This window comes from Aplidium turbinatum, chromosome 6 (genome assembly GCF_918807975.1).
Source record: "Aplidium turbinatum chromosome 6, kaAplTurb1.1, whole genome shotgun sequence".
In the NCBI taxonomy this organism is placed as follows: Eukaryota; Metazoa; Chordata; class Ascidiacea; order Aplousobranchia; family Polyclinidae; genus Aplidium; species Aplidium turbinatum.
In genome coordinates, this window is record NC_137477.1 from 12,238,638 (window position 1) to 12,260,616 (window position 21,979).

Consider the following 21,979-nt stretch of genomic DNA (forward strand, 5'->3'; position numbering starts at 1 on the left):
CGATCTTTTCAGGGGGAAAATTTTAAAATGTTTGCGGAAACTGTGATCAGCGACTTCCGCTTTTTTTAAATTTTTTCTCTTGATCTTTTCAGGGTACGAAGTGAGGGTACAAACTGTTTAGGGTTCGAACTAGGTTGCATCCTCCCAACCTGACTGATTTGGTTACATATTACAAAAGGTAACACACTTTCTTAAACCTTTGGTCTGACTGTCTGAAATACAAATCGGAACCATTATGGTGAAGTAATTTCCAATACTGTGATAAAAACCATTTTAAACAAGAGTAATATACCAAGTAGGCCTACCGTAACGGTATGAGATGCATACCCAGTATTGTGAGATGCATTCCATATGTACCCATTACATGACAGTTCAGTTGGTTAGTGCGTGACTTCTAGAAGAAAGAAGCTTAAAGATCAAGCGGCGCTGGTTTGACTCTTGGGGTGTGCGCTTGAGCAACTCATTCTAAGGACTGCTTTCCATTCAACGGCACCTAATGGATGAAGTAATTCCCCAGCAACAACACTTCAACAATCACTTCACTCTGTCAATCTCGATAACCGGCCCTCTGTCAAAAGCCTCTACAAACAAGTATGCGGAACTACCAGGAATAATTTATCAAGGTTTTGCCAGTTCGAAGATGAAGATTCAAAACCGAACCTATTTTATGGTATTAGCCTTGCAAATTAAAAATCTGTGTTACAAGAACGTGCAATTCTCGCTACAGTATGATTCATAATTCATCCGAAACTGAGATTCCTTTTATTTTAATTTTTTAACATTAGCCTTTTGTCATTATGTAGACTGTATTTTATGTGCTGTATACTTAATTATTTTACATTTTGTAGTTTACTAATTATTTTATGCAAAAATGGGAAAGACAAGTCGAAAGACGAAAGCTAAAAAAAGTGATTTTAACAAAGTCAAGTTAAAAGTGGGGAAAAAGAAACCACTTGCAGCTAATGCTACTGTGACATCATTCAAATCTCAGTCAATATACATCAGTCAACAGATGAAAAATTCAAGTCAGGTATGTGAATTGGGAATATTCCCTTTAGCTGTATTAAATGCCCAATTAAATTTTTTACAACACTTATTTTACCTTTAACAAATGTAAGACAACAAAAGAAACAGTTATATATGTCATAATGTACTAACTTACGCCATCTTTGATCGCTCTTTGGGATTATTCAGCCAACTTTTCTTTATAATTTTCATTAATTTTTTAAATATTGCTCACTCTTGTGAGCTTAAATTTTATTGTTTATAACTGTGTTTTTTTTTTCGGTCATTAATCGGTCATTGACTAATTTTTTTGCAAAATGTCCGAAAAAAATATAGTCAATTCAGTCAAAATGTCCGAAAAAAGTGTTGCAAGGTTGAGTTTCACTGATGAACGTTGAAGAAACGTTTGTCTGTTCTAACTTTTCTCAGATAAAACACGACAACGTTTCTCAGCGAAACTTAATCATGTAGCTAGTCAGGAAGTGCAAATTATGGTTTGTATCAGCTACTTAAAAGGAAATATTTTCATCAGAAAAAATGACCAAAATAAATAAAAAATGACCGATTTTTTTTAAGTCATTTCGGACAAGTGACCAAAAAGTCTCAGCAAAAAAAAAACCCAAGTTTATAATATGTTACCTAAGTCTTGGAAAAATTTAACATCTTGTCTCTGTTCATGACTAAAGTTTAAACAACATTTTCATAATTCATTTGTCCCATCTTTAATAAATAAAATCTGGTGTCATACAGGGTATATAAATTCATCAGATTGTTGCACTTGCATTAACAGTTGTAGTGTTGGTTGCACCTGCAGTGGATCACTCATGGATTAAGCAAATCAACCAATCAAGAACTTTAATTTATGCCCTGTTTTGTTCTCTTATGCACCAACTGTAATCGGCTGATTAGAATCACCGACTACTGATCCACAAATCAACTTTGCGCAAAGTGATGCTCGATTAACTGATCAGGTGGTTAGCTTGATTGGCTGCTTATAAGATTTATTGTTAGTGCATCTAGCCTTAATTTGTGTTTTACAGAATGATACTGCAACTTATAAAAATCTAAACATTGGCGATCTTTTAAGCCATTTAAATCACTTCAACCCTGCATTTCGGCTTCGAGCACTGAATGGTATCAAAGAAATTTTATCAAATGAGGCTGATGACAAAAAAGTGGATCCAGGAAGCATCATTGAAAAAGTTTCTAAATGCATGATTGATGATGATACAGAAGTCAGGTATACCAACTATGAACTAGGGTTACAATTATTCTTCTTAGCACTTCGGAAGGGGTCCACATTTTTTAGGTGCAGACAGTTAGATACCTTACCTGCCAAATAGGTGTGTGCACTGTGGCGCCAGGATATTTAGGTGTGGTGCCCTGTCATTTGGGTGCAATTCGGTGTGTCAAATTACATTCATAATCATTTATTAGAAATGCTTGATTCTGCGACAGTTCTCCCCACTGTGCCACAAAGTGAATGTTAGTTTGAAACATACTTGCTGAGTTATATATTAATAATTAGCAAATGAGCGTTTTTTTAAAATTCATTTTCGATTTGAAAAGCATTTTGAATGTCCCTCCCTTGTGATAAAATCCTGCATACCCCACTGTCTGCAGTATCACCATCAAGCACTTAATAAAATAGACTTTACTGAGAAAAGCACCTAAATGACTGGGTGCCACACCTAAATATCCTGATGCCATGCAGTGTGCACACTTATTTGGCAGGCACCTAACTGACTGCACTTAAAAGTTGTGTTCCGCTTCAGAAGCGATTTACTTTTTACTCTTTTAAAATAATTTACAAGATTTTAAACGTTTTTGCATATACTTTGATTATTTTGTTGTTTGTGTATATATATATTGCATTGTAATCTTTTTTGTATCGTACTTTAAATAACGAATGTTTCCGAATGAGTAAACATGTTTTTCCGGATAACCAAAGTAGGCTATCTCCATTAAAGTGCCATCAGAATGTTCAGCAGAGGGAATACCAGTCAGACATTTGTGTTTAACGAGAAGTTTCTGTTGCTTGTGTGTCATACATTACATTTCCAAGCCCAAGGTTTTATGCACATTTGTTTGAAAGTTGTTGTTACCTTAAAAGCTGCATTGGTTTCCACTGGGTTTTGCACATGTGTAAGTATTTAGTGCATTCAAAACCACACAGTTTTTGTAGTAGGCCTAACTGTAGCGGAATGGCCCGTTTCGGCGAGTCCGATTCGGCGAGTTCCCTATTCGACGAGAGCCTTTTTCGGCGAGTGCCCTATTCGGCAAGTTTTTGAAATTTTTAAAAGGAAATTATCGGGTACCGTAACCTAATTACAATTGCCGTTTTTAAAATGTTTGAACCATTAAATTAAAATTCGTCATGTCAGTTCAGTTATTTTTATTTTTGACCATCATATCAAAAACAATACACGTCAACATAGCAAAGGTAGCAGCGACAAAACGCGAACGTTAAAACGTCCTTGAATTCGTCATGTCACTTCAGTTGTTTTTATTTCTGATCATGATATCAAAAACAATTCACGTCAACATAGCAAAGGTGTAGAAAAAGGTAGAAGCGACAAAACGCGAACGTTAAAACGTGCTTGTGACCGAAGTAAGTTATTGAGTTGAAAGAAATTTGGCACGTCGCAACACCTTCAGAGAAATTTAAGATATGAAGGAAAAATAAAACAAAGAAAATGTTACAAAAGAAAATCATGTTTATGTCTATAAGTTTGTACTTTGGAATAGTTAAAATGATTAGTTTGGATCAACAAATGTGTGAGTGTGACTTACAGCTTAGATTGAAAGGAAATTATCGGGTACCATCACAGCCTAGTTATCCCGACCAGCAAAAATTTGTTCCAAGAACCCAGTTAGCCTAACAGCTCATTTTTACATTGTAGTAACAGAATGAAAAGGCCAACCAAATGTGTGGCCTATCGTTTTAACGTCGCTAAACGTTGAAATCGTGTAGAAAAGAGAACTTTGCTGACTAGGATACGTTGAAACTGAGAAACATTCACAGAAGCCCTATGATTCGTTGCATTTTTAAGATAATGTATTCAGACGTTGGATCAATGTACAAATGAAATGTTATGCTAAATGGGTTCTTAAAACAAATCGCAGGGCTTCTGTAAATGTTTCTCAGCTTCAACGTATCCTAGTCAGCAAAGTTCTCTTTTCTACACGATTTCAACATTTAGCGACGTTAAAACGATGTAAAAACGGCAATTTTTGCTGGTCGGGATAACTAGGCTACGGTACCCGATAATTTCCTTTCAATCCAAGCTGTAGACCACACATTTGTTGATCCAAACTAATCATTTTAACTATTCCAAAGTACTAACTTATAGACATAAACATGATTTATTTTATTTATTTTTTGTAACATTTTCTTTGTTTTATTTTCCCTTCATATCTTAAAATTTTCTGAAGGTGTTGCAACCGTACCAAATTTTTTTCAACTCAATAAGTTACTTCGGTCACAAGCACGTTTTAACTTTCGCGTTTTGTCGCTTCTACCTTTGCTATGTTGACGTGCATTGTTTTTGATATCATGATCAGAAATAAAAACAACTGAACTGACATGACGAATTTTAATTTAATATATAGTTCAAACATTTTATATTTATTCCTTTCTGCACGATTTCAACGTTTAGCGACGTTAAAACGATGTAAAAACGGCAATTATAATTAGGCTTTGGTACCCGATAATTTCCTTTCAAAAATGTCAAAAACTCGCCGAATAGGGCACTCGCCGAAAAAGGCTCTCGCCGAATAGGGAACTCGCCGAATCGAACTCGCCGAATAGTAGCAGACCCAGCTGTAGCTGCTGCCTATTTTCATTGATCTTGCCTTACAATTATTTTGAAAACTGTCTTATTTTTAAAATTATATTTGTTTTTAAAAATCATTTCTTCAAAAGTCCAATTGTTGTCTTTCTTAAACGCACTAGCCTATCTTTTTTTAATCTTTTTTTAACCTTCTTTAAAAAGGTGCAGTCGTGTTCGTTATTGAATTGTAGTTGTTTTCATATTTAAGAAGACATGATCTTTCTTCGTTTTAATTGTGGCTATTTTGTTGTCAAAGGAATGCTTGTATTTCAACTCTACAGTTGATTTTTACTGAACTGCCTGAATTGAAGATGTCTCCATTTTTTCCTTTGGTCCTTTCTCATTTGTACTGCGCCATGTCTCATCTTGCTACTAATGTACAAAAAGATTCGTTGAAGGTATGTAAATGTGTAAAACGTTAACACTGAAATTACTTGATAAAGATTTTTATTTTTGCTTGATATGCTCAAATTGTTTTTAAAATTTTCAGGTTGTTGACTTGTTTTTGGAACATTATCCAAATCTTGTCTCTCATCATGGGAATACAAAATTGTTGCAATATTTCCTTGAATTAATATCCATGAAAGAAAGTGGTGTCTCAAACAAAGGACGGGTGCTAGACATAAAACTTTCCTTAAAGAAAGAATCTGCTGTTGAGTGGAGACTTCGAGTTTTATCTCGCATCTATTCCTTGCTCCAAGTATTGTCTACCCCGGTTGTATCTGCTCGAAAAGTTGACTCAAAGTCATGTCCATGGAATTCTGAAAGAGTTGGAAATATGTTGTTTTCAAACTGTTTCAAAAACCAGGCCCTGTTACTAAGGTAGCTATTGCTAAAAAAACGTAGCTTTTTTTGTTTGCCTGCTCCACTAAAGATATACTTTGATTAAGCAGTTGCATGGTGGAATCTTTGCCTGTGAAAATGCTTAAATGCTCCGTATATTTATTTCTTTGCTTAAGAAATGTTCAGTTGTTTCAAGAAGACTCTTACACAGTGTCAATAGGTAGATAAACACTGGGATTGGTTTTATCTCAATGTGGTTGGATAAGGTTTATACTCATCAAAATAATAAGATTTCAGATTTTATATATAAGCCGAGTGGTTTTTTTTTGCTAAGACTTTTCGGTCATTTGTCCGAAATGACTTGAAAAAATTCGGTCATTTTTTCTGATGAAAATATTTCCTTTCAAGTAGCTGACACAAACCAAAATTTGCACTTGCTGTCTAGCTACAACATTAAGTTTCGCTGAGAAATGTTTTTTCTTCGGACATTTTGCCCAAATTGACTACTGTATATATTTTTTCGGACATTTTTCCCGAATTGACTATATATTTTTTCGGACATTTTGCCCAAATTGACTATATATTTTTTCGGACATTTGCCCAAATTGACTATTATATTTTTTCGGACATTTTGCCCAAATTGACTATTATATTTTTTCGGACATTTTGCTAAAAAATCGGTTAATGACCAAAAAAGAAAAACAGATTAGCCGACAATAGCATTGACGAATAAATTTGTTTAATTATTCTGGAGGATTCAACAAAAAGCAATTTGCACAAATATGTTGCTCAAAGATTGCACAAGGACATTGTTCAACTCGTCATTATGCGTGTCATGGCCACCTGAAAACGCGGCCTGATTTGTCACATTTTGCAGATTTTGTTTACAGCTACTGCTGGTGTTTAACTGACATTTTCTGAGATTTGTGTTTACTTTTTGCTGTTTCCTAATGATATAATAAGCTTTTTGTTGCCTTGGAGAAGCAATAGCAAATGAGAAAAAGTAAGTTGAAAATCGCTGAATCAGACTGTTATTGAAAAATTAACAGTCTGACTAAAATCTTCAAAATCAAATTTTCTATGTTTTTCAACATGAGTGAGGATGTTAAACCTATTTTGTCATCTGGGAAAAACAGTAAAGAAAGCCTAAAAATATATAACTTTTAGAAAAATTTATGTAAACATTCGCCCAAAGTTAGCAAAATCTGGAAATTTCTGCAAAATGTGACAAATCAGGCCGTATCTTTAGGTGGCCATGTACGTGCACATTTATTTTCAGTGTTACATGATTGTTGGCAAATCTTCATTAATTCCCCTTCGCGGAAGTTTTATTTATAAGGAAACTCGTTTGACAAATTTTCGCAGTGAAACTTAAGAAGTGTTCAACACGAACCGAACACTACTTATTTCTTGCAATGGATTTTTGTATGTGCATTCTTGTTAGCATAATTAAAGTGTGTTTATTTCTCAATGTGATTTAAACATGTTTATTCAGGCACTTTCAGCAGTCGAATGTGGTGTCATCTTCTGAACCATCATCTCAAGATTTAGTGGCTGCAATTCTTCCTTTATTGCTTCAATGTTGGGTTGAAGTTTCGGGAAGTGGAATTTTCTCAAAAGATGCTGAGACTATTAACACAATGGTTCATGTTATATCAATAACTATCTCTTTGTGCTCCCGGTTCTTAATGTCATCTAATGATAAAATTGCCTCAGTAAGTTTGATTCATTCCCAATAGAAATGTAACAAACACAACTATTTATAAAATTCCTTTCACTCTTCTCTATATAGTGTAGTGACTTTTTAGATACTTTTTTTCATAGAAAATTTTTATGTAGTGTTTTTTTTTTTTTTTAATGCCATTAAGTAGCTTAACTAACGTTTGTAAATAAACACTAAAAACAAATATTGATGATTCCATTAAATTAGAAGAATGCTGAAAATTCTTTATTGTTAACAAAATAGGCGTGCCTACAAATTTTTGTTGTTTCAAGGTTTTCTGCCAAATATAGTTCCACAAATGCAATTGTATAAAGCAGGGCTTCCCAAACTTTTTGCTCGCAACCCCTTTTAATCTTTTAAAATTTTCTGCGACCTCCTTTACGGTTAAAAGAATAAGCAATGCGAAATATACGTTTGTTATATTTATTGAAAGATATAATTAAAACGAAAACTAAAAACAAGCTATCTGTACTCGAAGCCTACCACCTGTAGCCTGCTGGAAACAAAACTCGATGTTTGTCAATGCTGGTCCCAGGGCGGTTTCAATGTTACTTACGCTGGAGCGATATTTTATCAACATTGAAAACACTAACATGCACATATACGTGGAGACAAATGGCCGGAGCGCGGTTACTGCTAAGCCATAATGGTGAATATTCCGCTCTAATGTTCGGCTTAGGCAAAAAGTGTGAAAATTTTTCCAGAAAATTCAAGAGTCAAAAGATAAATTTGCAAATTTTTCTTGAGATTTTAAAGAGAGGTGCTCGGTACTTTGTTTTTGCGTTGCAAATGGGTTTTGGATCCAATCTAAATTGGTATTGTCCAATTCTAGGAGACTTGACAAGTGTCGATAACCAGAGGCTTAATAACGTTTGATTCCACGCCATTGTTAGCCAAAAACTTTTCAGTAAATGATAATATTTCAGTTCAGATAAATCATTTTCAATGTTTTACTTCTAAATGTGTAATTTTTTGATGAACGTTCCAACTTTAGATATCAATGTAAAAACATACATGTTTTCTCTTTGGAAGGACAAATTAAATTCGTTCCCCTTTTTCAAGCAAACCTAACAAATAGCATGATTAGAAAAAAGCCTTTCCAAGAAAGTCTTTACAAACACGGCTGACAAAGTCTAAACTGTTTTTCGTTGAAAAAATCACGACTTAATTTTTTAACACTAATAAATTTTTAAAGCATTAGCTTTAGTTTTGAAATCCACGTTTACAATGCAGCAAAGAGGGTTTTAAACTCTTATTCCATATTTCACTGTAGCCTATAAACTTACAAAATACAAGTAGCCTATTGAGTGCGCAACTCTTAATAAAGTTAATAACTTTCACAGCATCTTGAACTTAAGTGTTAATATGCAGTGCTTTGTCTAAAATTTGTATACTTTCTGCGACCCCCGAAGTTCGTTACGCGACCCCCACTTTGGGAAGCCCTGGTATAAAGTATTTGCTTGAGACCATTTCAAAGAAGTTACATTTGTTGTAGAATGGCTGGGATCTACAAAGACTCCTCTCGATATCATGTAGCTATCAAACTAAACCTCCATGGCTGCTGTACATTTGTTTTGTTTTTATTTACAGATGGACTGGTTGCAAAAAATGTACATGTCGTCGTTTGACAGATATTTTTTCAAGATCTTTCCCATTCCACAAATGAATGTCCAAGGGCAGGGACATGGAATTGCCTCGAAGAAGAAGAAAAAAAAGCTTGCCGAATCAGAGAAGGTAGCGGTTGACCGGTTGTGGCATATAATTTCAAGCCATCGTTTCGGAAAAAAAATTGCCGAAGCAACAAACAAACTTTTTGTTGCAATTACTCAAACCCTCACTCTGTACAGGAGCTTAGTTGTGCAGAATCTAAGTTCAATAAATTGAAGAAAGTTTAATATCACATCCAAAGAATCGACCATGCTTTAGATTCTATTTCTAATCTGTTGTTTTTGAATAAAATAAAAACTTCATTATATTAATAAACAGTATGTAATTTTTCTACCCTTGAAATTTTCATGATTATTTTTTTTTTAGGCAGATGATATCAGCAAAGTGAATTTACTAATTTGCAATCTCTTTGCATTATTGGCATCTAATCATTTGATTAAAGAATGTGATTCACACCTTCCGGACTTCACACAATATCTAGTTGATTTCTTAATGAGCCTGTCATCTTCACCCGCGTTGAACGACGAGTATTTTACACTGGTTATGAACTGCGTCAAGAAGTTGACGCTTTTACGCTTTTCTGGAGGTAAGACATGGATGTCTGTGTGTGCACTGTGCAATTTATAATCAATCCGTCGTTTTTTATCGTTGAGTAATTGTTTCTGTGGCCTATATCGTTGTCTTCTAGCATTTTGATGCCCTGGTGTTGTAATTTTGCTTTAACGAATGACCGGCCTTGGCTTGTGAACAGGTATAATAAGGTAGTGTGAACATCTTTTTTGTGGTTTTTCGTGCTTGGAACTGCGTAGTGCGTATGATCACATCATTGTTACGATGCACTCTGCTATGACAGTTGTAGCTATTCGCTCAATGATTTATTATACAACCCCGGTGCTCAATTGTGTAAATTGTATTTATAACTACCATCTTTCTGTGCTCAGACTACCAAGAAGAACTGGCTTCTTCTTTGTACCAATACAGTCGCCAGCCCAGATGCAACCGTTCACACGCCGTTAAGATACGTAGCTTCATGATGGAAATGTATGCAGATGCGGAGACTTCATCTGTGTGAGTATTCATCACAAAATATACACGAAAAATACGAAATTATGTGTTTGTCGTGCTAACTAAGCATTTTATTTGTGGCATGTGACGTAAGATATTGCTAATTTGACGTGCGATCTGAGTTGCAGTGTGTTTTGAAAAGTTTAGATTTGTTTGCGTGACTGCGGTTTGTTAGAGCAGAGGCGTGTAATTAGAACCCGTGTGTGCCAGAACACGGTCTACCTTGCTTGTTTGTGTTGACATCTAGAAAGAAAGGTGTTGAACTGGATTAGAGTGTTACCCTTCCGAAACATTTCTTCACTTGCGTTCATCGCTAAACAGCTCTGCCTCGAAAAACACTAGACCCCAATTAATGATTGTACGAATGAGATCACGCACCAAACCAACTCTCATTTGATATGATAAACAAATGAGAACAGCGGTGCCGAAAGTGTGGGCCGTATCCGGCACGCAGATAGAGTACGTCATTTGGGGCCGTCCCTCTCGGGTGTAGAATATACAATCTTTTAGCTTAGACCAAATTTCAAGGAAAAAATGAGTGAAAGCTTTAATGCGGCCGCCAAGACTCGCAAAATGCGGCATGTGGCTAAAAAACTGGGCAACCCTGCATTAGAATATTGGAAGTATAATTACACAGCATTAAGTTCTACATGATGTCTGTCACTTAGGGTTTTGAAGAAAATTACAACAGCCTTGAAGTAATCCAAATGGAGATTGCATTAATTTTTTTATAGATTAACAGCAAGGTGAATTTTTTTGCACAGAAATTCCAGTGTTCAAAAGATGCTGAGCAATTTACCGTCGCACTTTGTGTCAGTTCTAACTGAAATTGCAAAACGGAAAAGAGAACCTTGCAAAATGAACCCAGGTAATTGATGGCAAAGTCAAGCAGACTGTTGTATTTTATATACCATCCCATGATGAAAATTCCAATTAGTATCATTTGATTTATTGAATGTAAATTGTCTTGTACTAGACCTTGAAAAGTTGCACTCGGCAGTTTGCTTCAGTGTAGTTGAAATCAGAGCTTTGCATTTTCAAAAGGAACTACTGTATGTAAAACTGAGGTGGAGCTGGAGCCAGTTGTTTGATAGACAGGTCCGGAGCTGGAGCAATTTTAATTTATGCCTGCTCCAAAGCCCTGGTTGAAACTGTCGATTCCGTGCTAAATGCTCGTGTATTGGTTGGCGATCACCTCATAACCACCATTGTCATTTCAGCACTGAGTGACTCCCTGTCAGAAAATCTCAAATCGATTGTGAAATGTATGCAATTCGCTACAAGAAGAAAAAACCAAAACTTTTTGACAAGCGTTGCGACCCAGTTATCTGCAGTTATTGACACATTTAGTGAAAAATATGCCGATTTATTTTGCTCCCACTCGCAATGCTGCCATTGCCCCAATTTCCAGGTAAGAAAGCTTATTTGGCGAGCGATATCAACACGTTGACGTGTGAGCTCAGTCGGATGCAATCATGGATTATTATCAACAAGTTTTCAAGCCTTCCTTTTTTTTTGGTTTCTTTGCATTCTGTTACTTGTTTGAAAGTTTAAGCGACGCAGTATTTATTGCTGCAATGATTTTGACAATCGACAAATGTTTGTTGCAGCATTACATGACATCAAAGTTACAACTTTAAATTAACCACGTAAGCTACATATTACATCTTTTACAGATGTCAATATTTAGCTGTATCATACCGCAATTGAAATCTTTGTCTGAAGAAAATTTCAAAGCTTTGTCTTCACTTTGCGCAAGTGAGCATATGCCTTTCGAAAGCATATCATTCCTCATCGATATTTTGGTGCAAAGGATTGATCCTGCAGTTACCAATAACTGTGTTCCACGAAGTCAAGAATGCGTTCTTGTTCTGAAGTTTTTGCTCTCTGTTTTGCTAGGTAAGTGATAAAAATTGTTTATTTGTCATGTGGAACTGGTGTGTAATCCCTGATACCGAGAAGTCGGAACAGAGGTCGGGAGACGTTATTTTTTCTTTTATTACTCTTAATAAATCGTGTAAACGTTTCTAACACAGTTAATTATCTGGCATGACGTATTTGCTTCGTACTGTATTAGAGATTAAATGAAAATACAGTGATGCGTTTTTATGGGACCCAACAGGTTGTTGGACCTGAATGTCTTGAGATGCGCTCACCGCTGCTGTAATTATGAGACTGATCAGGGCGCATAAATTGCAAAATTATCGATCGCTTTCTCTACAGGCGCTGGTGATGACTCAAGTTGCAAAGAGACACCAGTCGAATTGAAGAAGCACACTCAAATATGTGATTACATCATACGCATTTTGAATACCTTTTGTGCATCAGCTTCTGATTTGTGGATTGTATTGGATGCATTTTTGACTAAAAAAATTTGTGTAAGTTTGCAACTGTTTTTTTTTGGTTTTCAGTCATTAACATTATTTGAAAATTAGTTTTCTTTTTACAAAATTTTTACCTTTAGTACCGTAACGCAAACGTTGTTTCTAAATATCGATGACAGTGCTTCTACATAAATTTGTTTGATGTGGTTGGATAATTTGAGGCATAAAAATGCGTGGGTCACGTTCGAAAAGTTCACGACCTTGTGTACCGTGGCCTACCCCGTTTTACTACAAAGCCTGTAGACATAACTATTTATTTTTTGTGGTGTTGTAAAAATTTGTGACTATTCAATTATGTAAACGTTTTGTCAACCAGACACGACTTACTTCTTCAAGGAGAGGCCGTTGCAATGAAAGCCAAAAAGTAAAATCAAAATTGGACAACGCGAAATAGAACCCCACGCCTTTCAGAAACCAGTCATGTCTGTTTGCCATGTTGTGACAGAAAGAGTAAACGTCCTTGTGCATAAAATGCTCGCTGTAATGGTACTGATGCTAATGTTACAGAAACAGCCAAGCAGAAACAAAGCCAAAATGGGAATGCTGAGGTTGAGCCAACTTCTTTGTGCTGAGGAACTGGTTTCAATCGGTGAGGCTTCGTTGTTGTTTGAGACATGACCTGTATAATTCGTAATGGCAGTCTGGCTAAAATTACTTTTCGTTTGGTAGTCGGAAATTTGTTATTCTGATGCCGCTTTTAAACAAATAACATGTTTTTGTGAGAGGAAGCATGGTTTGCGCCGGACTCTTCCGACTGTGCTTGTACTTGTAGTGGCCAATTTTTATGTATAAGTTAACTTTGTAACATAGCCTACCTACTGTAATTTTCATGCTTGGTCGCAACTATTTCTAGTAATCGCGAACATTATTTTAAACTTGTTTTAGATCACGCTCACATTGGAAAGTTTCTGTCCGAGCTCTTAATTCAGAGTTGCAGGGAAAACGATGACGCGGTTAATGACGATGTCTTCAATTACGTCATTTTGCTTCTTAAAAGGCCTTCTGTCATGGAGCATTGCCTAAAGCGCTTAACCGATGCAGGTATGTTGTCGCGTAACAGTTTCCATCAAGATCATCACAAATCTCAGTATTAAAGTGAAATGTCAGAAAATTGAAAACCGATGTGCTCCAAACTCGGATGAGATATGTCAAGAATAGCCAGCCATTTTGCTTGATGTTCCTCAGTAATTTGGTTGCAGCAACACTGCATCAGTGTAGTTTCATTGTGGTTTTGTCGCGTTAACTTACAGTGCATGCATTCTTAATCGTACTATCGCAAAGGCCTTACTTAGATTGTGATATAACTTCACATTATCCTAAAATACTTTTTGCGTTTAACCACAGCTTTTAAATTTTGTTGCAGAATCGGCAGAAAATATTGTTGCTGTAACAAAGGTGCTAAGAATAGGTGAATTACAAGAAAATTGTATCAATCATTCCACGTTGTTTACGCAATTCGTTGCATCTTTGGAGGTGAGCGTCCTTTGAAATTCGATTTTAGTCAAGTTCTGAATTGACTGTCCTGTGAATGTAAAATACCGCATTCTTTCTTAAACTGCCATTGATTCAAAAGAAATCAAATATCGTACCGTATTGTTTTTGACTGCATTTAACATATGGCCCGTTTGAATTATGCAGCAGTGTGCAAACCGGCGTCGAAGCTCATGGTCAAAACTTAAACGTTTTACCAATTTCTCCTGCACCGCGTACCCTTCGTGTAGCTTATGTCTGGCCATCGCACCGATACATGCCAAACACAGCAAAGCGCTAATGTTAAAACGTATTTGAGGTTAAAGGAGGACCACAAACTGCAGAGTGCAGAAGACTCAGGCTGTTGAAGAGAGCTTAGTAGCAAATTATATTCGCAAATTATCTTCCGGGTGAGTATGGGGCACGACGCAGCAAATGTCCACTTCCAACCCTGAACATCTCCATGTGTACCTTTTGGGTAACCTAGTAATGCCGGTTCATTCCTCGCATTCTGTTTTAAAATTTAGGATAATCCGTAACTTTGATGTATAACTGTTTTATTTAGTGGTTGTCGTATTGGTGAAGTAAAACATGTTGATAATATTCGATTAAGCACACATTTCACTGCAATATTGCAATCACGATCAAGAAAAGTAATTAAAAATATATAATTACATGAAACGATTTTCATATAACATTGTTGTTATTTTTTTGCAGAAGTCTTCCAATTCCGATAACGTTCGCAAACTGCATGTCCTGTCATCGTTAATGTTGTCAAACAAATAAAAACATATTGAAAAACAATGCTGGATTTCTATTTCGCAGCTACTCCTCAGAAAGCCAGTGATTCAGTTTAAGCAAGATGATACAAGCAATATTACAACCGAGAAAAAAGTTTTGAATTTAAGAAACGCGTTTCGGAACGCTTTTGATTAAACACTTCACCTAAAAATCTGTTGTGCAGGCAGAAAACGATACAACCGTTACATTGAATGCAGTCTCAAAATAAAATATTTACAATTGGCGATGTACATTGGCAATGTCAGTAGGATTGTAATTTGAAGCGTTTACACAAGCCCTGACAATAAATTGCGTGGAAGTGCTTGGTAAAATTTTAATATATTTGAACCACAAGCCCAAGTCTTGATTGATTTTCTAGTTATAGACTAATAAATACTGCCAAGAAGAATCTTAGAACTTATTCGTTAGTGGCCTTGAGTAAAAACGCTATGAGATCCGCTCGCTCGGTTTTCTTCTTTATGCCAGCAAAGATCATTTTGGTACCTGCAACGACATGCAAGTGTAAGTTCCGAATCCCAAATTTTTAGTCTACCTCCTCAAAAGTAACCAGTAACAGTGCAGTTTAAAATATTTTTAATGCAACAGTATGAGTAGCATTGCACTACATTATTACCATTCACCTGGAATATATTTCTTTGGATTGGTCAAGTAAACTTCCAAGGTATCTGCACCCCAAGTAATTCCTGAAAACATAAGTTGTAATTAGCTTAAGTGCTACAGAAATAGCTCGATAAGAAAACTTATTTTAGATCAGGGCTAGGCAAACTTTTCGACTCAGGCCAAAAAAGTGACCGGCGGGCCATGTGAATATAGAATGTTTACACTAGTTTTTTTAAGCTATTTTTTTGTAAAAAAAATTCATATTTGCAACCACGAAAGTTGTAAACAACTGAACTGAACTGTGCATGAAAATAAGATTTAATACCAGAACAAATGATGTTGTTTTGGTCGCCTAATTCAGGTTTGAGGTGTGCATCAGTTTGAGATCTGTGGTTAGATTTATGATCTTCATCAGACTAAATTAACTTTCTCATATTTAGTATTTATACTGTCATACCTTTATTTTTATTTGCCTCTGTATATTCAAAACTAGACACTGACCCAGTCTTCCTGCCAATCAGCCCATGAAGATTTGGTCCTTAAAAACATTCACAAATAAAGTACTGTTAATCAAAGTCATTTGAAAACTAAAAATACAGAACATATTATGTGTACAACAACAATCAGGTGATTTTAGACAAATTTGATAGCCTATGTTACATCACTACAGGGTCATTCCATGTCAACTGATCCAGGACCTGTCACCCAACCTCTCAGATTTTGTTCATACTTACCATATTTGTAGAACTTTCTTTCCTGATCACAAAAAAATAAATATTTTGAAAATCGGTCAGCCAGAACATAAGTTGCAGCCATTTGAACATGGCCACTTTTGTGATCATTCAAGCGGAACAATCAGCTTCTGATTCAAATGTGAAACTTTGAGTTAACATATCTTTGCTTGTATGCATCTGCAACCAATGTTGTTTTCAGACATTGTTGTTCATACAATAACTAAATCATAGCAACAATCACCAACCACATCAATTGTGACCTTTGACCTTTAACCCTCAGTTGATTAGGAGTAGTCTTTGTGTTCAGTGATGCGGAACACAATTTTTGATTTTGCATAGCTCGATGCGGGTACCACCGACATAGACAAGTGATATATCATTGGAAAGGTCTTTTCAAGGAGATTTAGAATCAGAAATAAAATTAATGGCTTATTGAGTATTCAACTTCTAAAACTGGTAGAAAGTTTTACTCTTCTTAACTTAAAAATAACAACATTATGCATGAAGACCTACCAATTTTTTCCTTGCATTTCAAACCATTTTGGACAAAAAGATTCCTTGTAACAGAAGAACTACAATAATAATAATGCTCGTGTTTTTATTTGTGCCTATTGCGATATCATACAGTACACTGCGATCACAGATGCGATACAACAGACGACAGGAAGCAGCGAAGGGACATATAGTCTTCGAGTCAGCTGTTCCCATTATTTTGGCTGTATATTGTTAGTATATGATATAAATATACAAAAAATATACAGTTCTTCTGTTACAATGAATCTTTTTATTCAAAATGGTTTGACAGACAAACAAGCTTAGACAGACCCAACGCATACTATATATTATGTAGTATGCGTTGGGTCTGTCAAAGCTTGTTTATTTGTCAAGGATTGGATGTAGTTTTATTACATATAATGTATGCAAATAACTCTAAAGTCTGCGTTATTGTTTTGTAGGCATTATATTATATAATGGATCAATGTAGCATAGGCTTATTGTTGAACAGTTTATGTACTAAAAAGCAACACTAAAAAGGTACCGTTCATCTCAAAAGCACGGTCTGCTTTGCATAAGGAGTAGGGTGTCTCTTATTTGGCAAAAAAAAGAAATTTTATTGAATTTTGCTTAGGACACCTTTTTAAATGGTGAGGTTGTCAGAAAAAATAACTTTTGAAAAATTTTTGGAATTTGAAATTGATTTAGGAATGGCCCTCCCCCCTAAAGTTTTGCGCCCTCATCCAAAATACTAAATCTGCATATCATAAAAACTGCTTGAGCTAGAGATGTGTCAAAAGATGCAAAAAAGATGATTTCCTATCTGCTTTCTGAACAATGATTGTGCCTATCTTGAGTAGAAAAGCAGCAATTTAGAAAAACCCTGTTTTGGGTATTCTAGCACAAAAGAGCGCTGAACAAGTATTGTGGCCCAAGCTATTCAATAAACAAAGTTCATAAACTAACCTGTAAAACTGGTAAAGCAATAAACAAAAGAAGTGATCCTAAAATTTTTTGCATTCATACGTAGCTAAAATTCCCCTGTTTTTGTCATATTCCTTGGAGAAACTCCTGAGCGTGGAATCCGCTTTCAAGCTCCAGGTACCATGCATCGCGCTCGCTGGATGGCGAAGGCGATTAATGCCAACAAAATTTGGATGTTTTGTCATCAGTTTAATATGTTAAAGAAAGAAGCACAAGGCATTTGAGAATTAGCCACCTTTTCTGTGCGATTCATCTGAAAGCATGGATATTGGATAACATCACCCAATGTTATATAGAAGAACCACTAAATGATTTCAGACTCATGGATCAACTTCTTAATTATCCGCATACAACTATTTCTGCTGCAACTAGTAAAAAACTTGGTCTGCATTTATGGTATCTGTCTGAAGAGATGGTTGGACTAGCCTTGTTTAACTCTATATTGTCTGTGGAAAGTAAAAAGCTAATAACCATGTTAGATGAAACAGCAGAACGTCCACCAAGGTGACTAAGCGTCAAAGTAGATTTCTTGACAATAAGGGTGTAGACTCTAGAACAGTTTTGCGCCTCCAATTCAAAACGGCTTCTTCAGCTGCAGGGTGTAGATTAAGCCATACTTTCAAAGGATCCTGCTCATTGGACTGAAGATGGTGCATTTATACAAGCTTTACACATAGTGAGGGGACTTTCAGCAGATAGAGGAGTTGCTGTAATCCAGGATTTTAACAAACTCTTAATTAAAGATGAGGACCAACTTCAGTTTCTTTTGCAAGTTGTTACTGAACACAGGAAGCTGTTTCCATATTGCAACAAGAACAATATTGTCAATTCTTCTTCTTCGTTTGAACCTTCTTCGCTACTCCAGGGGCTCTGCCTTTACCCCTGTTGGGCAGTGGCGGCGACACGGTCTAGATGCTTGGGCAGGTGTCAAGCAGCCATTGAATTGATTCGTCATTCAGTTCACGCAGACCACGCACACCATTTGGCGCGTGGTAGATTGCGCAGTTTCAGATGGTGTAGTCTGCAGATTGTTCCAATGTTCCTCCTTACCACACTCACAGATCACGGATGGAGCCATCCCCCATTTGCGCATGTTGGAGCGGAATAGTCCGACGCCAGTACGCAGGCGGTTGAGCCTCACCCAGGCCTTCCTTGGCAAATGCATTTGGGTTGGGTGGGGAGTGGTGTCAGAGATGAAACTTTGGATTCTTGAGGAGTTCTTCTTCCACTCCGAGCTCCATTGGTGGTCTTCCCAGGTAGCCGCACTGATGGATTGGTCTTCAGCGGTTTTCATCAGGAGTTGTGCAGCACAAACAAATAGGTGTCTCAATTTCAGTCGCCGAGGTTGCTCGCTCACAGACTCGTAGAGACTTGAGTGGAGCAAGTGGTTGGGGTTCATAGCTCGGCGAGAAAGAGACAGGATGGCTTCTTTGTGACGAAGCTCAGCTGGTTGGATGCCTGCAAGGACAGGAAGATTGTCTGATGGTGTAGGTCGCAGGCATCCTGTCACAATACGCAAGACAATATGTAAAATATTGTCGATAATATCGCTTTTCGCAGTACCGACCAGAATTACATTTTAGTTTGAATATCATCACCAGTGTTCCCTCAAAGGTGCAAAAACAGAGAGAAAAGAAGCATTTCTGTAGACTGATTCGTCGTCACAAAAAAAATTGTGAAACCAAGATTTGGACAGATATCACGAGTGCTGATTTCTTGGAGGGAACAGTGATCGTCACATATTTTTTATAGAGCTACCGTACCATACATTTTGTATTAAGATGTGTTTTTTCTAAATATAATAACTGCTTTTCTACATAAGATAGATGCATTCAATGTTCAGAAAGCAGATAGGAAATCATATTTTCTGCATATTTTGACACACAAAACCGTATCTCTAGCTCAAGTGGTTTTTGAGATACGTACATTTAGTATTTCGAGGGAAGGCACAGAACTTTAGGGGGGGGGGCCACCCCTAAATCAACTTCAAATTAAAAAAAATTTGCAGGAGCTATTTTTTCTGACAACATGTTTGCACACCTGCAAATTTGTGATTATTGCAAAATGAGAATATATCAAAATTTTCATGAATAGGAAAAATATGTGGAAAATTTGGTATTTAGAAAAAATGTTTAGATAGTTTCAGATGTCAAATTCATATCTAAAATTTTAGTAGCAATAGTCAATAAGCCATTAATTTTATTTCTGATTCTAAATCTCCTTGAAAAGACCTTTCCAATGATATATCACTTGTCTATGTCGGTGGTACCCGCATCGAGCTATGCAAGATCAAAAATTGTGTTCCGCATCACTGAACACAAAGACTACTCCTAATCAACTGAGGGTTAAAGGTCAAAGGTCACAATTGATGTGGTTGGTGATTGTTGCTATGATTTAGTTATTGTACGAACAACAATGTCTGAAAACAACATTGGTTACAGATGCATACAAGCAAAGATACGTTAACTCAAAGTTTCACATTTGAACCAGAAGCTGATTGTTCCGCTTGAATGATCACAAAAGTGGCCATGTTCAAATGGCTGTAACTTATGTTCTGGTTGACCGATTTTCAAAATATTTAGTTTTTTGTGATCAGGAAAGAAAGTTCTACAAATATGGTAAGTATGAACAAAATCTGAGAGGGTGGGTGACGAAATCACTTTTTTTTGGATCAGTTGACATGGAATGACCATGTCAACTGATCCTACATGGATACAATTAAAATGATGTCACGATGTCACGATCCTACGATGTCAACTGACCCTACATGGATACAATTAAAATTTCAAGACAATTATAAGAACATAATATTGAAACTGAAAATTTATTGAATAAATACTATTAATACCGTATCATACTACAAAAAGTGCTCAATGACAAGCAGATTGTTGAAACCTTGTGTATAGCTCAGATTTTAACCTTTTCAAAATTGATTTGTAAGTAAATGTACCGTACACATAGAAATACATGGTGTGCTGTAGTTTCATCTTTGTAGAATTGATCAATAAAATATAACAATTTTCAGCAAAACTCTGCCGAGTAAATTAAATGGATCTACAGTAGAACTCGGTTAATTCGATTTGACCGGCGATTCCATCCGGATTAGGCGAAGATCCGGATTAACCGATGACGGTTCTATCAAGCCTGACGTTACCTAGATAGAAGGGTATCGGTAAAAATCACCGAAATTGAACGTATTAGTGTGGTCATCTGCCAATTCCGAGACGCGCGATCACCACATTAGCGACCCAGTGATAGAGTTCTTTTGAAATGCAGTATGCATGTAAAATGAATGTATTTGTAGACTCTGCGTCTAACGTAAGAACACACTGGCAAAAGTTACATCTTCAGACATGTGCGTCGGAATAATCTGTAGTCACTCAAAACTTTTGAAAACAGTTAGCGAAGACGAGTTTCTATGGAAAACTTAGAAAAAATCGGGCAAATCCGGATAAAGCGATAGAGAAAGCGCAACTTTTGTCCGGAATAGGCAAAGATCCGGATTAAATAATCCAGATAATCCAAAGCTGTATCTCAAGAAAAAGATTACAAATCATTTGTACTTCCAGTTTTATCCGGATTAGGCAAAGATCCGGATTAACCAAATCCGGATTAACCGAGTTCTACTGTAATTTGTTTTACTATTATCTTGAAATAACTCTGTCATTGAAAAGAAATATGTTAAGTTTACTCATAATTTTTTCCATTTTGTTTTCATATTATGACTACTAGCATTAATTGCTATAAATATTATATACAGACAAAACCGATCAATTATATAATTTATCCCATTTGCCAGACAATTATCCGATTGGTATTTGCAGTGTGGTGCCTTGTGCATGAGGTTACCACAAAGAAAGGATTACATTTTATTGCTTTTTTTTACTGCATACATCTGTCCGGTAACATTATGTCCTTCACATCACTTTTGAATGTCACAGACAATTTTGTATAAAAAAGGGACATTCTCCTTTTGTTTTTACCAAGGAAACTTTGTAATGAAAATAATTTTCTTTGCATACAAACAACTGGTCAAAGACAATTATACAATTAAATTAATGAAGTAAGTAATAGCCATCCAATTTATTCCATTTAATAATATGTATTATAATTAACCAATGGTTTTACTTAACATTATATTTTCGATGGTTAGGGATTTCGATGCAAAAAAGATTGGGATTAGATTAAGCAGTAGCCTGGCTAGTGGCTAATACAATAACAGATTTTGTCTGTACAATATTTTTTTCATAATTATACCTGTTTTGTTGCCTCCTCCTTTATTATAAGTATGACATTGTGAACACTTTTGCTTGAAAATGCTCTTTCCTTTTTCATAGTTACCTTCTTTACCCATTTTATATAGCTATATCAGGTACCGCAAATTATTTACAATTAATCTAATAAAAAATACAAGACGTGCTCCTGTAAATTACA

The 21,979-nt window shown here is 36.0% G+C and overlaps 2 protein-coding genes across 2 annotated transcripts; one reads left to right on the forward strand and one right to left on the reverse strand.

Annotated features, from left to right (window-relative positions):
- The first annotated feature begins 828 nt into the window (after nt 1–828).
- Nucleotides 829–14,733, forward strand: LOC145771610 (testis-expressed protein 10 homolog). The gene is made up of 16 exons (XM_082583325.1): nt 829–1,030; nt 2,046–2,245; nt 5,095–5,236; nt 5,329–5,660; nt 7,117–7,336; nt 8,935–9,078; nt 9,379–9,598; nt 9,954–10,080; nt 10,842–10,945; nt 11,298–11,488; nt 11,754–11,976; nt 12,301–12,455; nt 12,969–13,050; nt 13,347–13,502; nt 13,825–13,934; nt 14,649–14,733. The coding sequence occupies exons 1-16, from the start codon at nt 872–874 to the stop codon at nt 14,715–14,717; spliced, it is 2,634 nt and encodes an 877-aa protein (XP_082439451.1). The 5' UTR covers nt 829–871; the 3' UTR covers nt 14,718–14,733.
- On the reverse strand, nt 14,472–21,963 carry LOC145771612 (cytochrome c, somatic-like). Its single transcript, XM_082583326.1, has 4 exons — nt 21,803–21,963; nt 15,790–15,870; nt 15,353–15,415; nt 14,472–15,215 (listed from the first exon to the last, which is right to left on the reverse strand). The coding sequence occupies exons 1-4, from the start codon at nt 21,897–21,899 to the stop codon at nt 15,130–15,132; spliced, it is 327 nt and encodes a 108-aa protein (XP_082439452.1). The 5' UTR covers nt 21,900–21,963; the 3' UTR covers nt 14,472–15,129.
- Between the last annotated feature and the right edge of the window lie 16 nt (nt 21,964–21,979).

Excerpts from the sequence above, each read along its gene's own strand:
- LOC145771610 (XM_082583325.1), top strand. The coding sequence starts at position 872 with ATGGGAAAGACAAGTCGAAAGACGAAAGCTAAAAAAAGTGATTTTAAC. Across the intron at positions 13,051-13,346 it reads TGAGGAACTGGTTTCAATCG|ATCACGCTCACATTGGAAAG; the intron begins GTGAGGCTTCGT and ends AACTTGTTTTAG. Across the intron at positions 13,503-13,824 it reads AAAGCGCTTAACCGATGCAG|AATCGGCAGAAAATATTGTT; the intron begins GTATGTTGTCGC and ends ATTTTGTTGCAG.
- LOC145771612 (XM_082583326.1), bottom strand. The coding sequence starts at position 21,899 with ATGGGTAAAGAAGGTAACTATGAAAAAGGAAAGAGCATTTTCAAGCAA. Across the intron at positions 15,871-21,802 it reads AGGAGGAGGCAACAAAACAG|GACCAAATCTTCATGGGCTG; the intron begins GTATAATTATGA and ends AATGTTTTTAAG. Across the intron at positions 15,416-15,789 it reads AGAGGCAAATAAAAATAAAG|GAATTACTTGGGGTGCAGAT; the intron begins GTATGACAGTAT and ends TTATGTTTTCAG.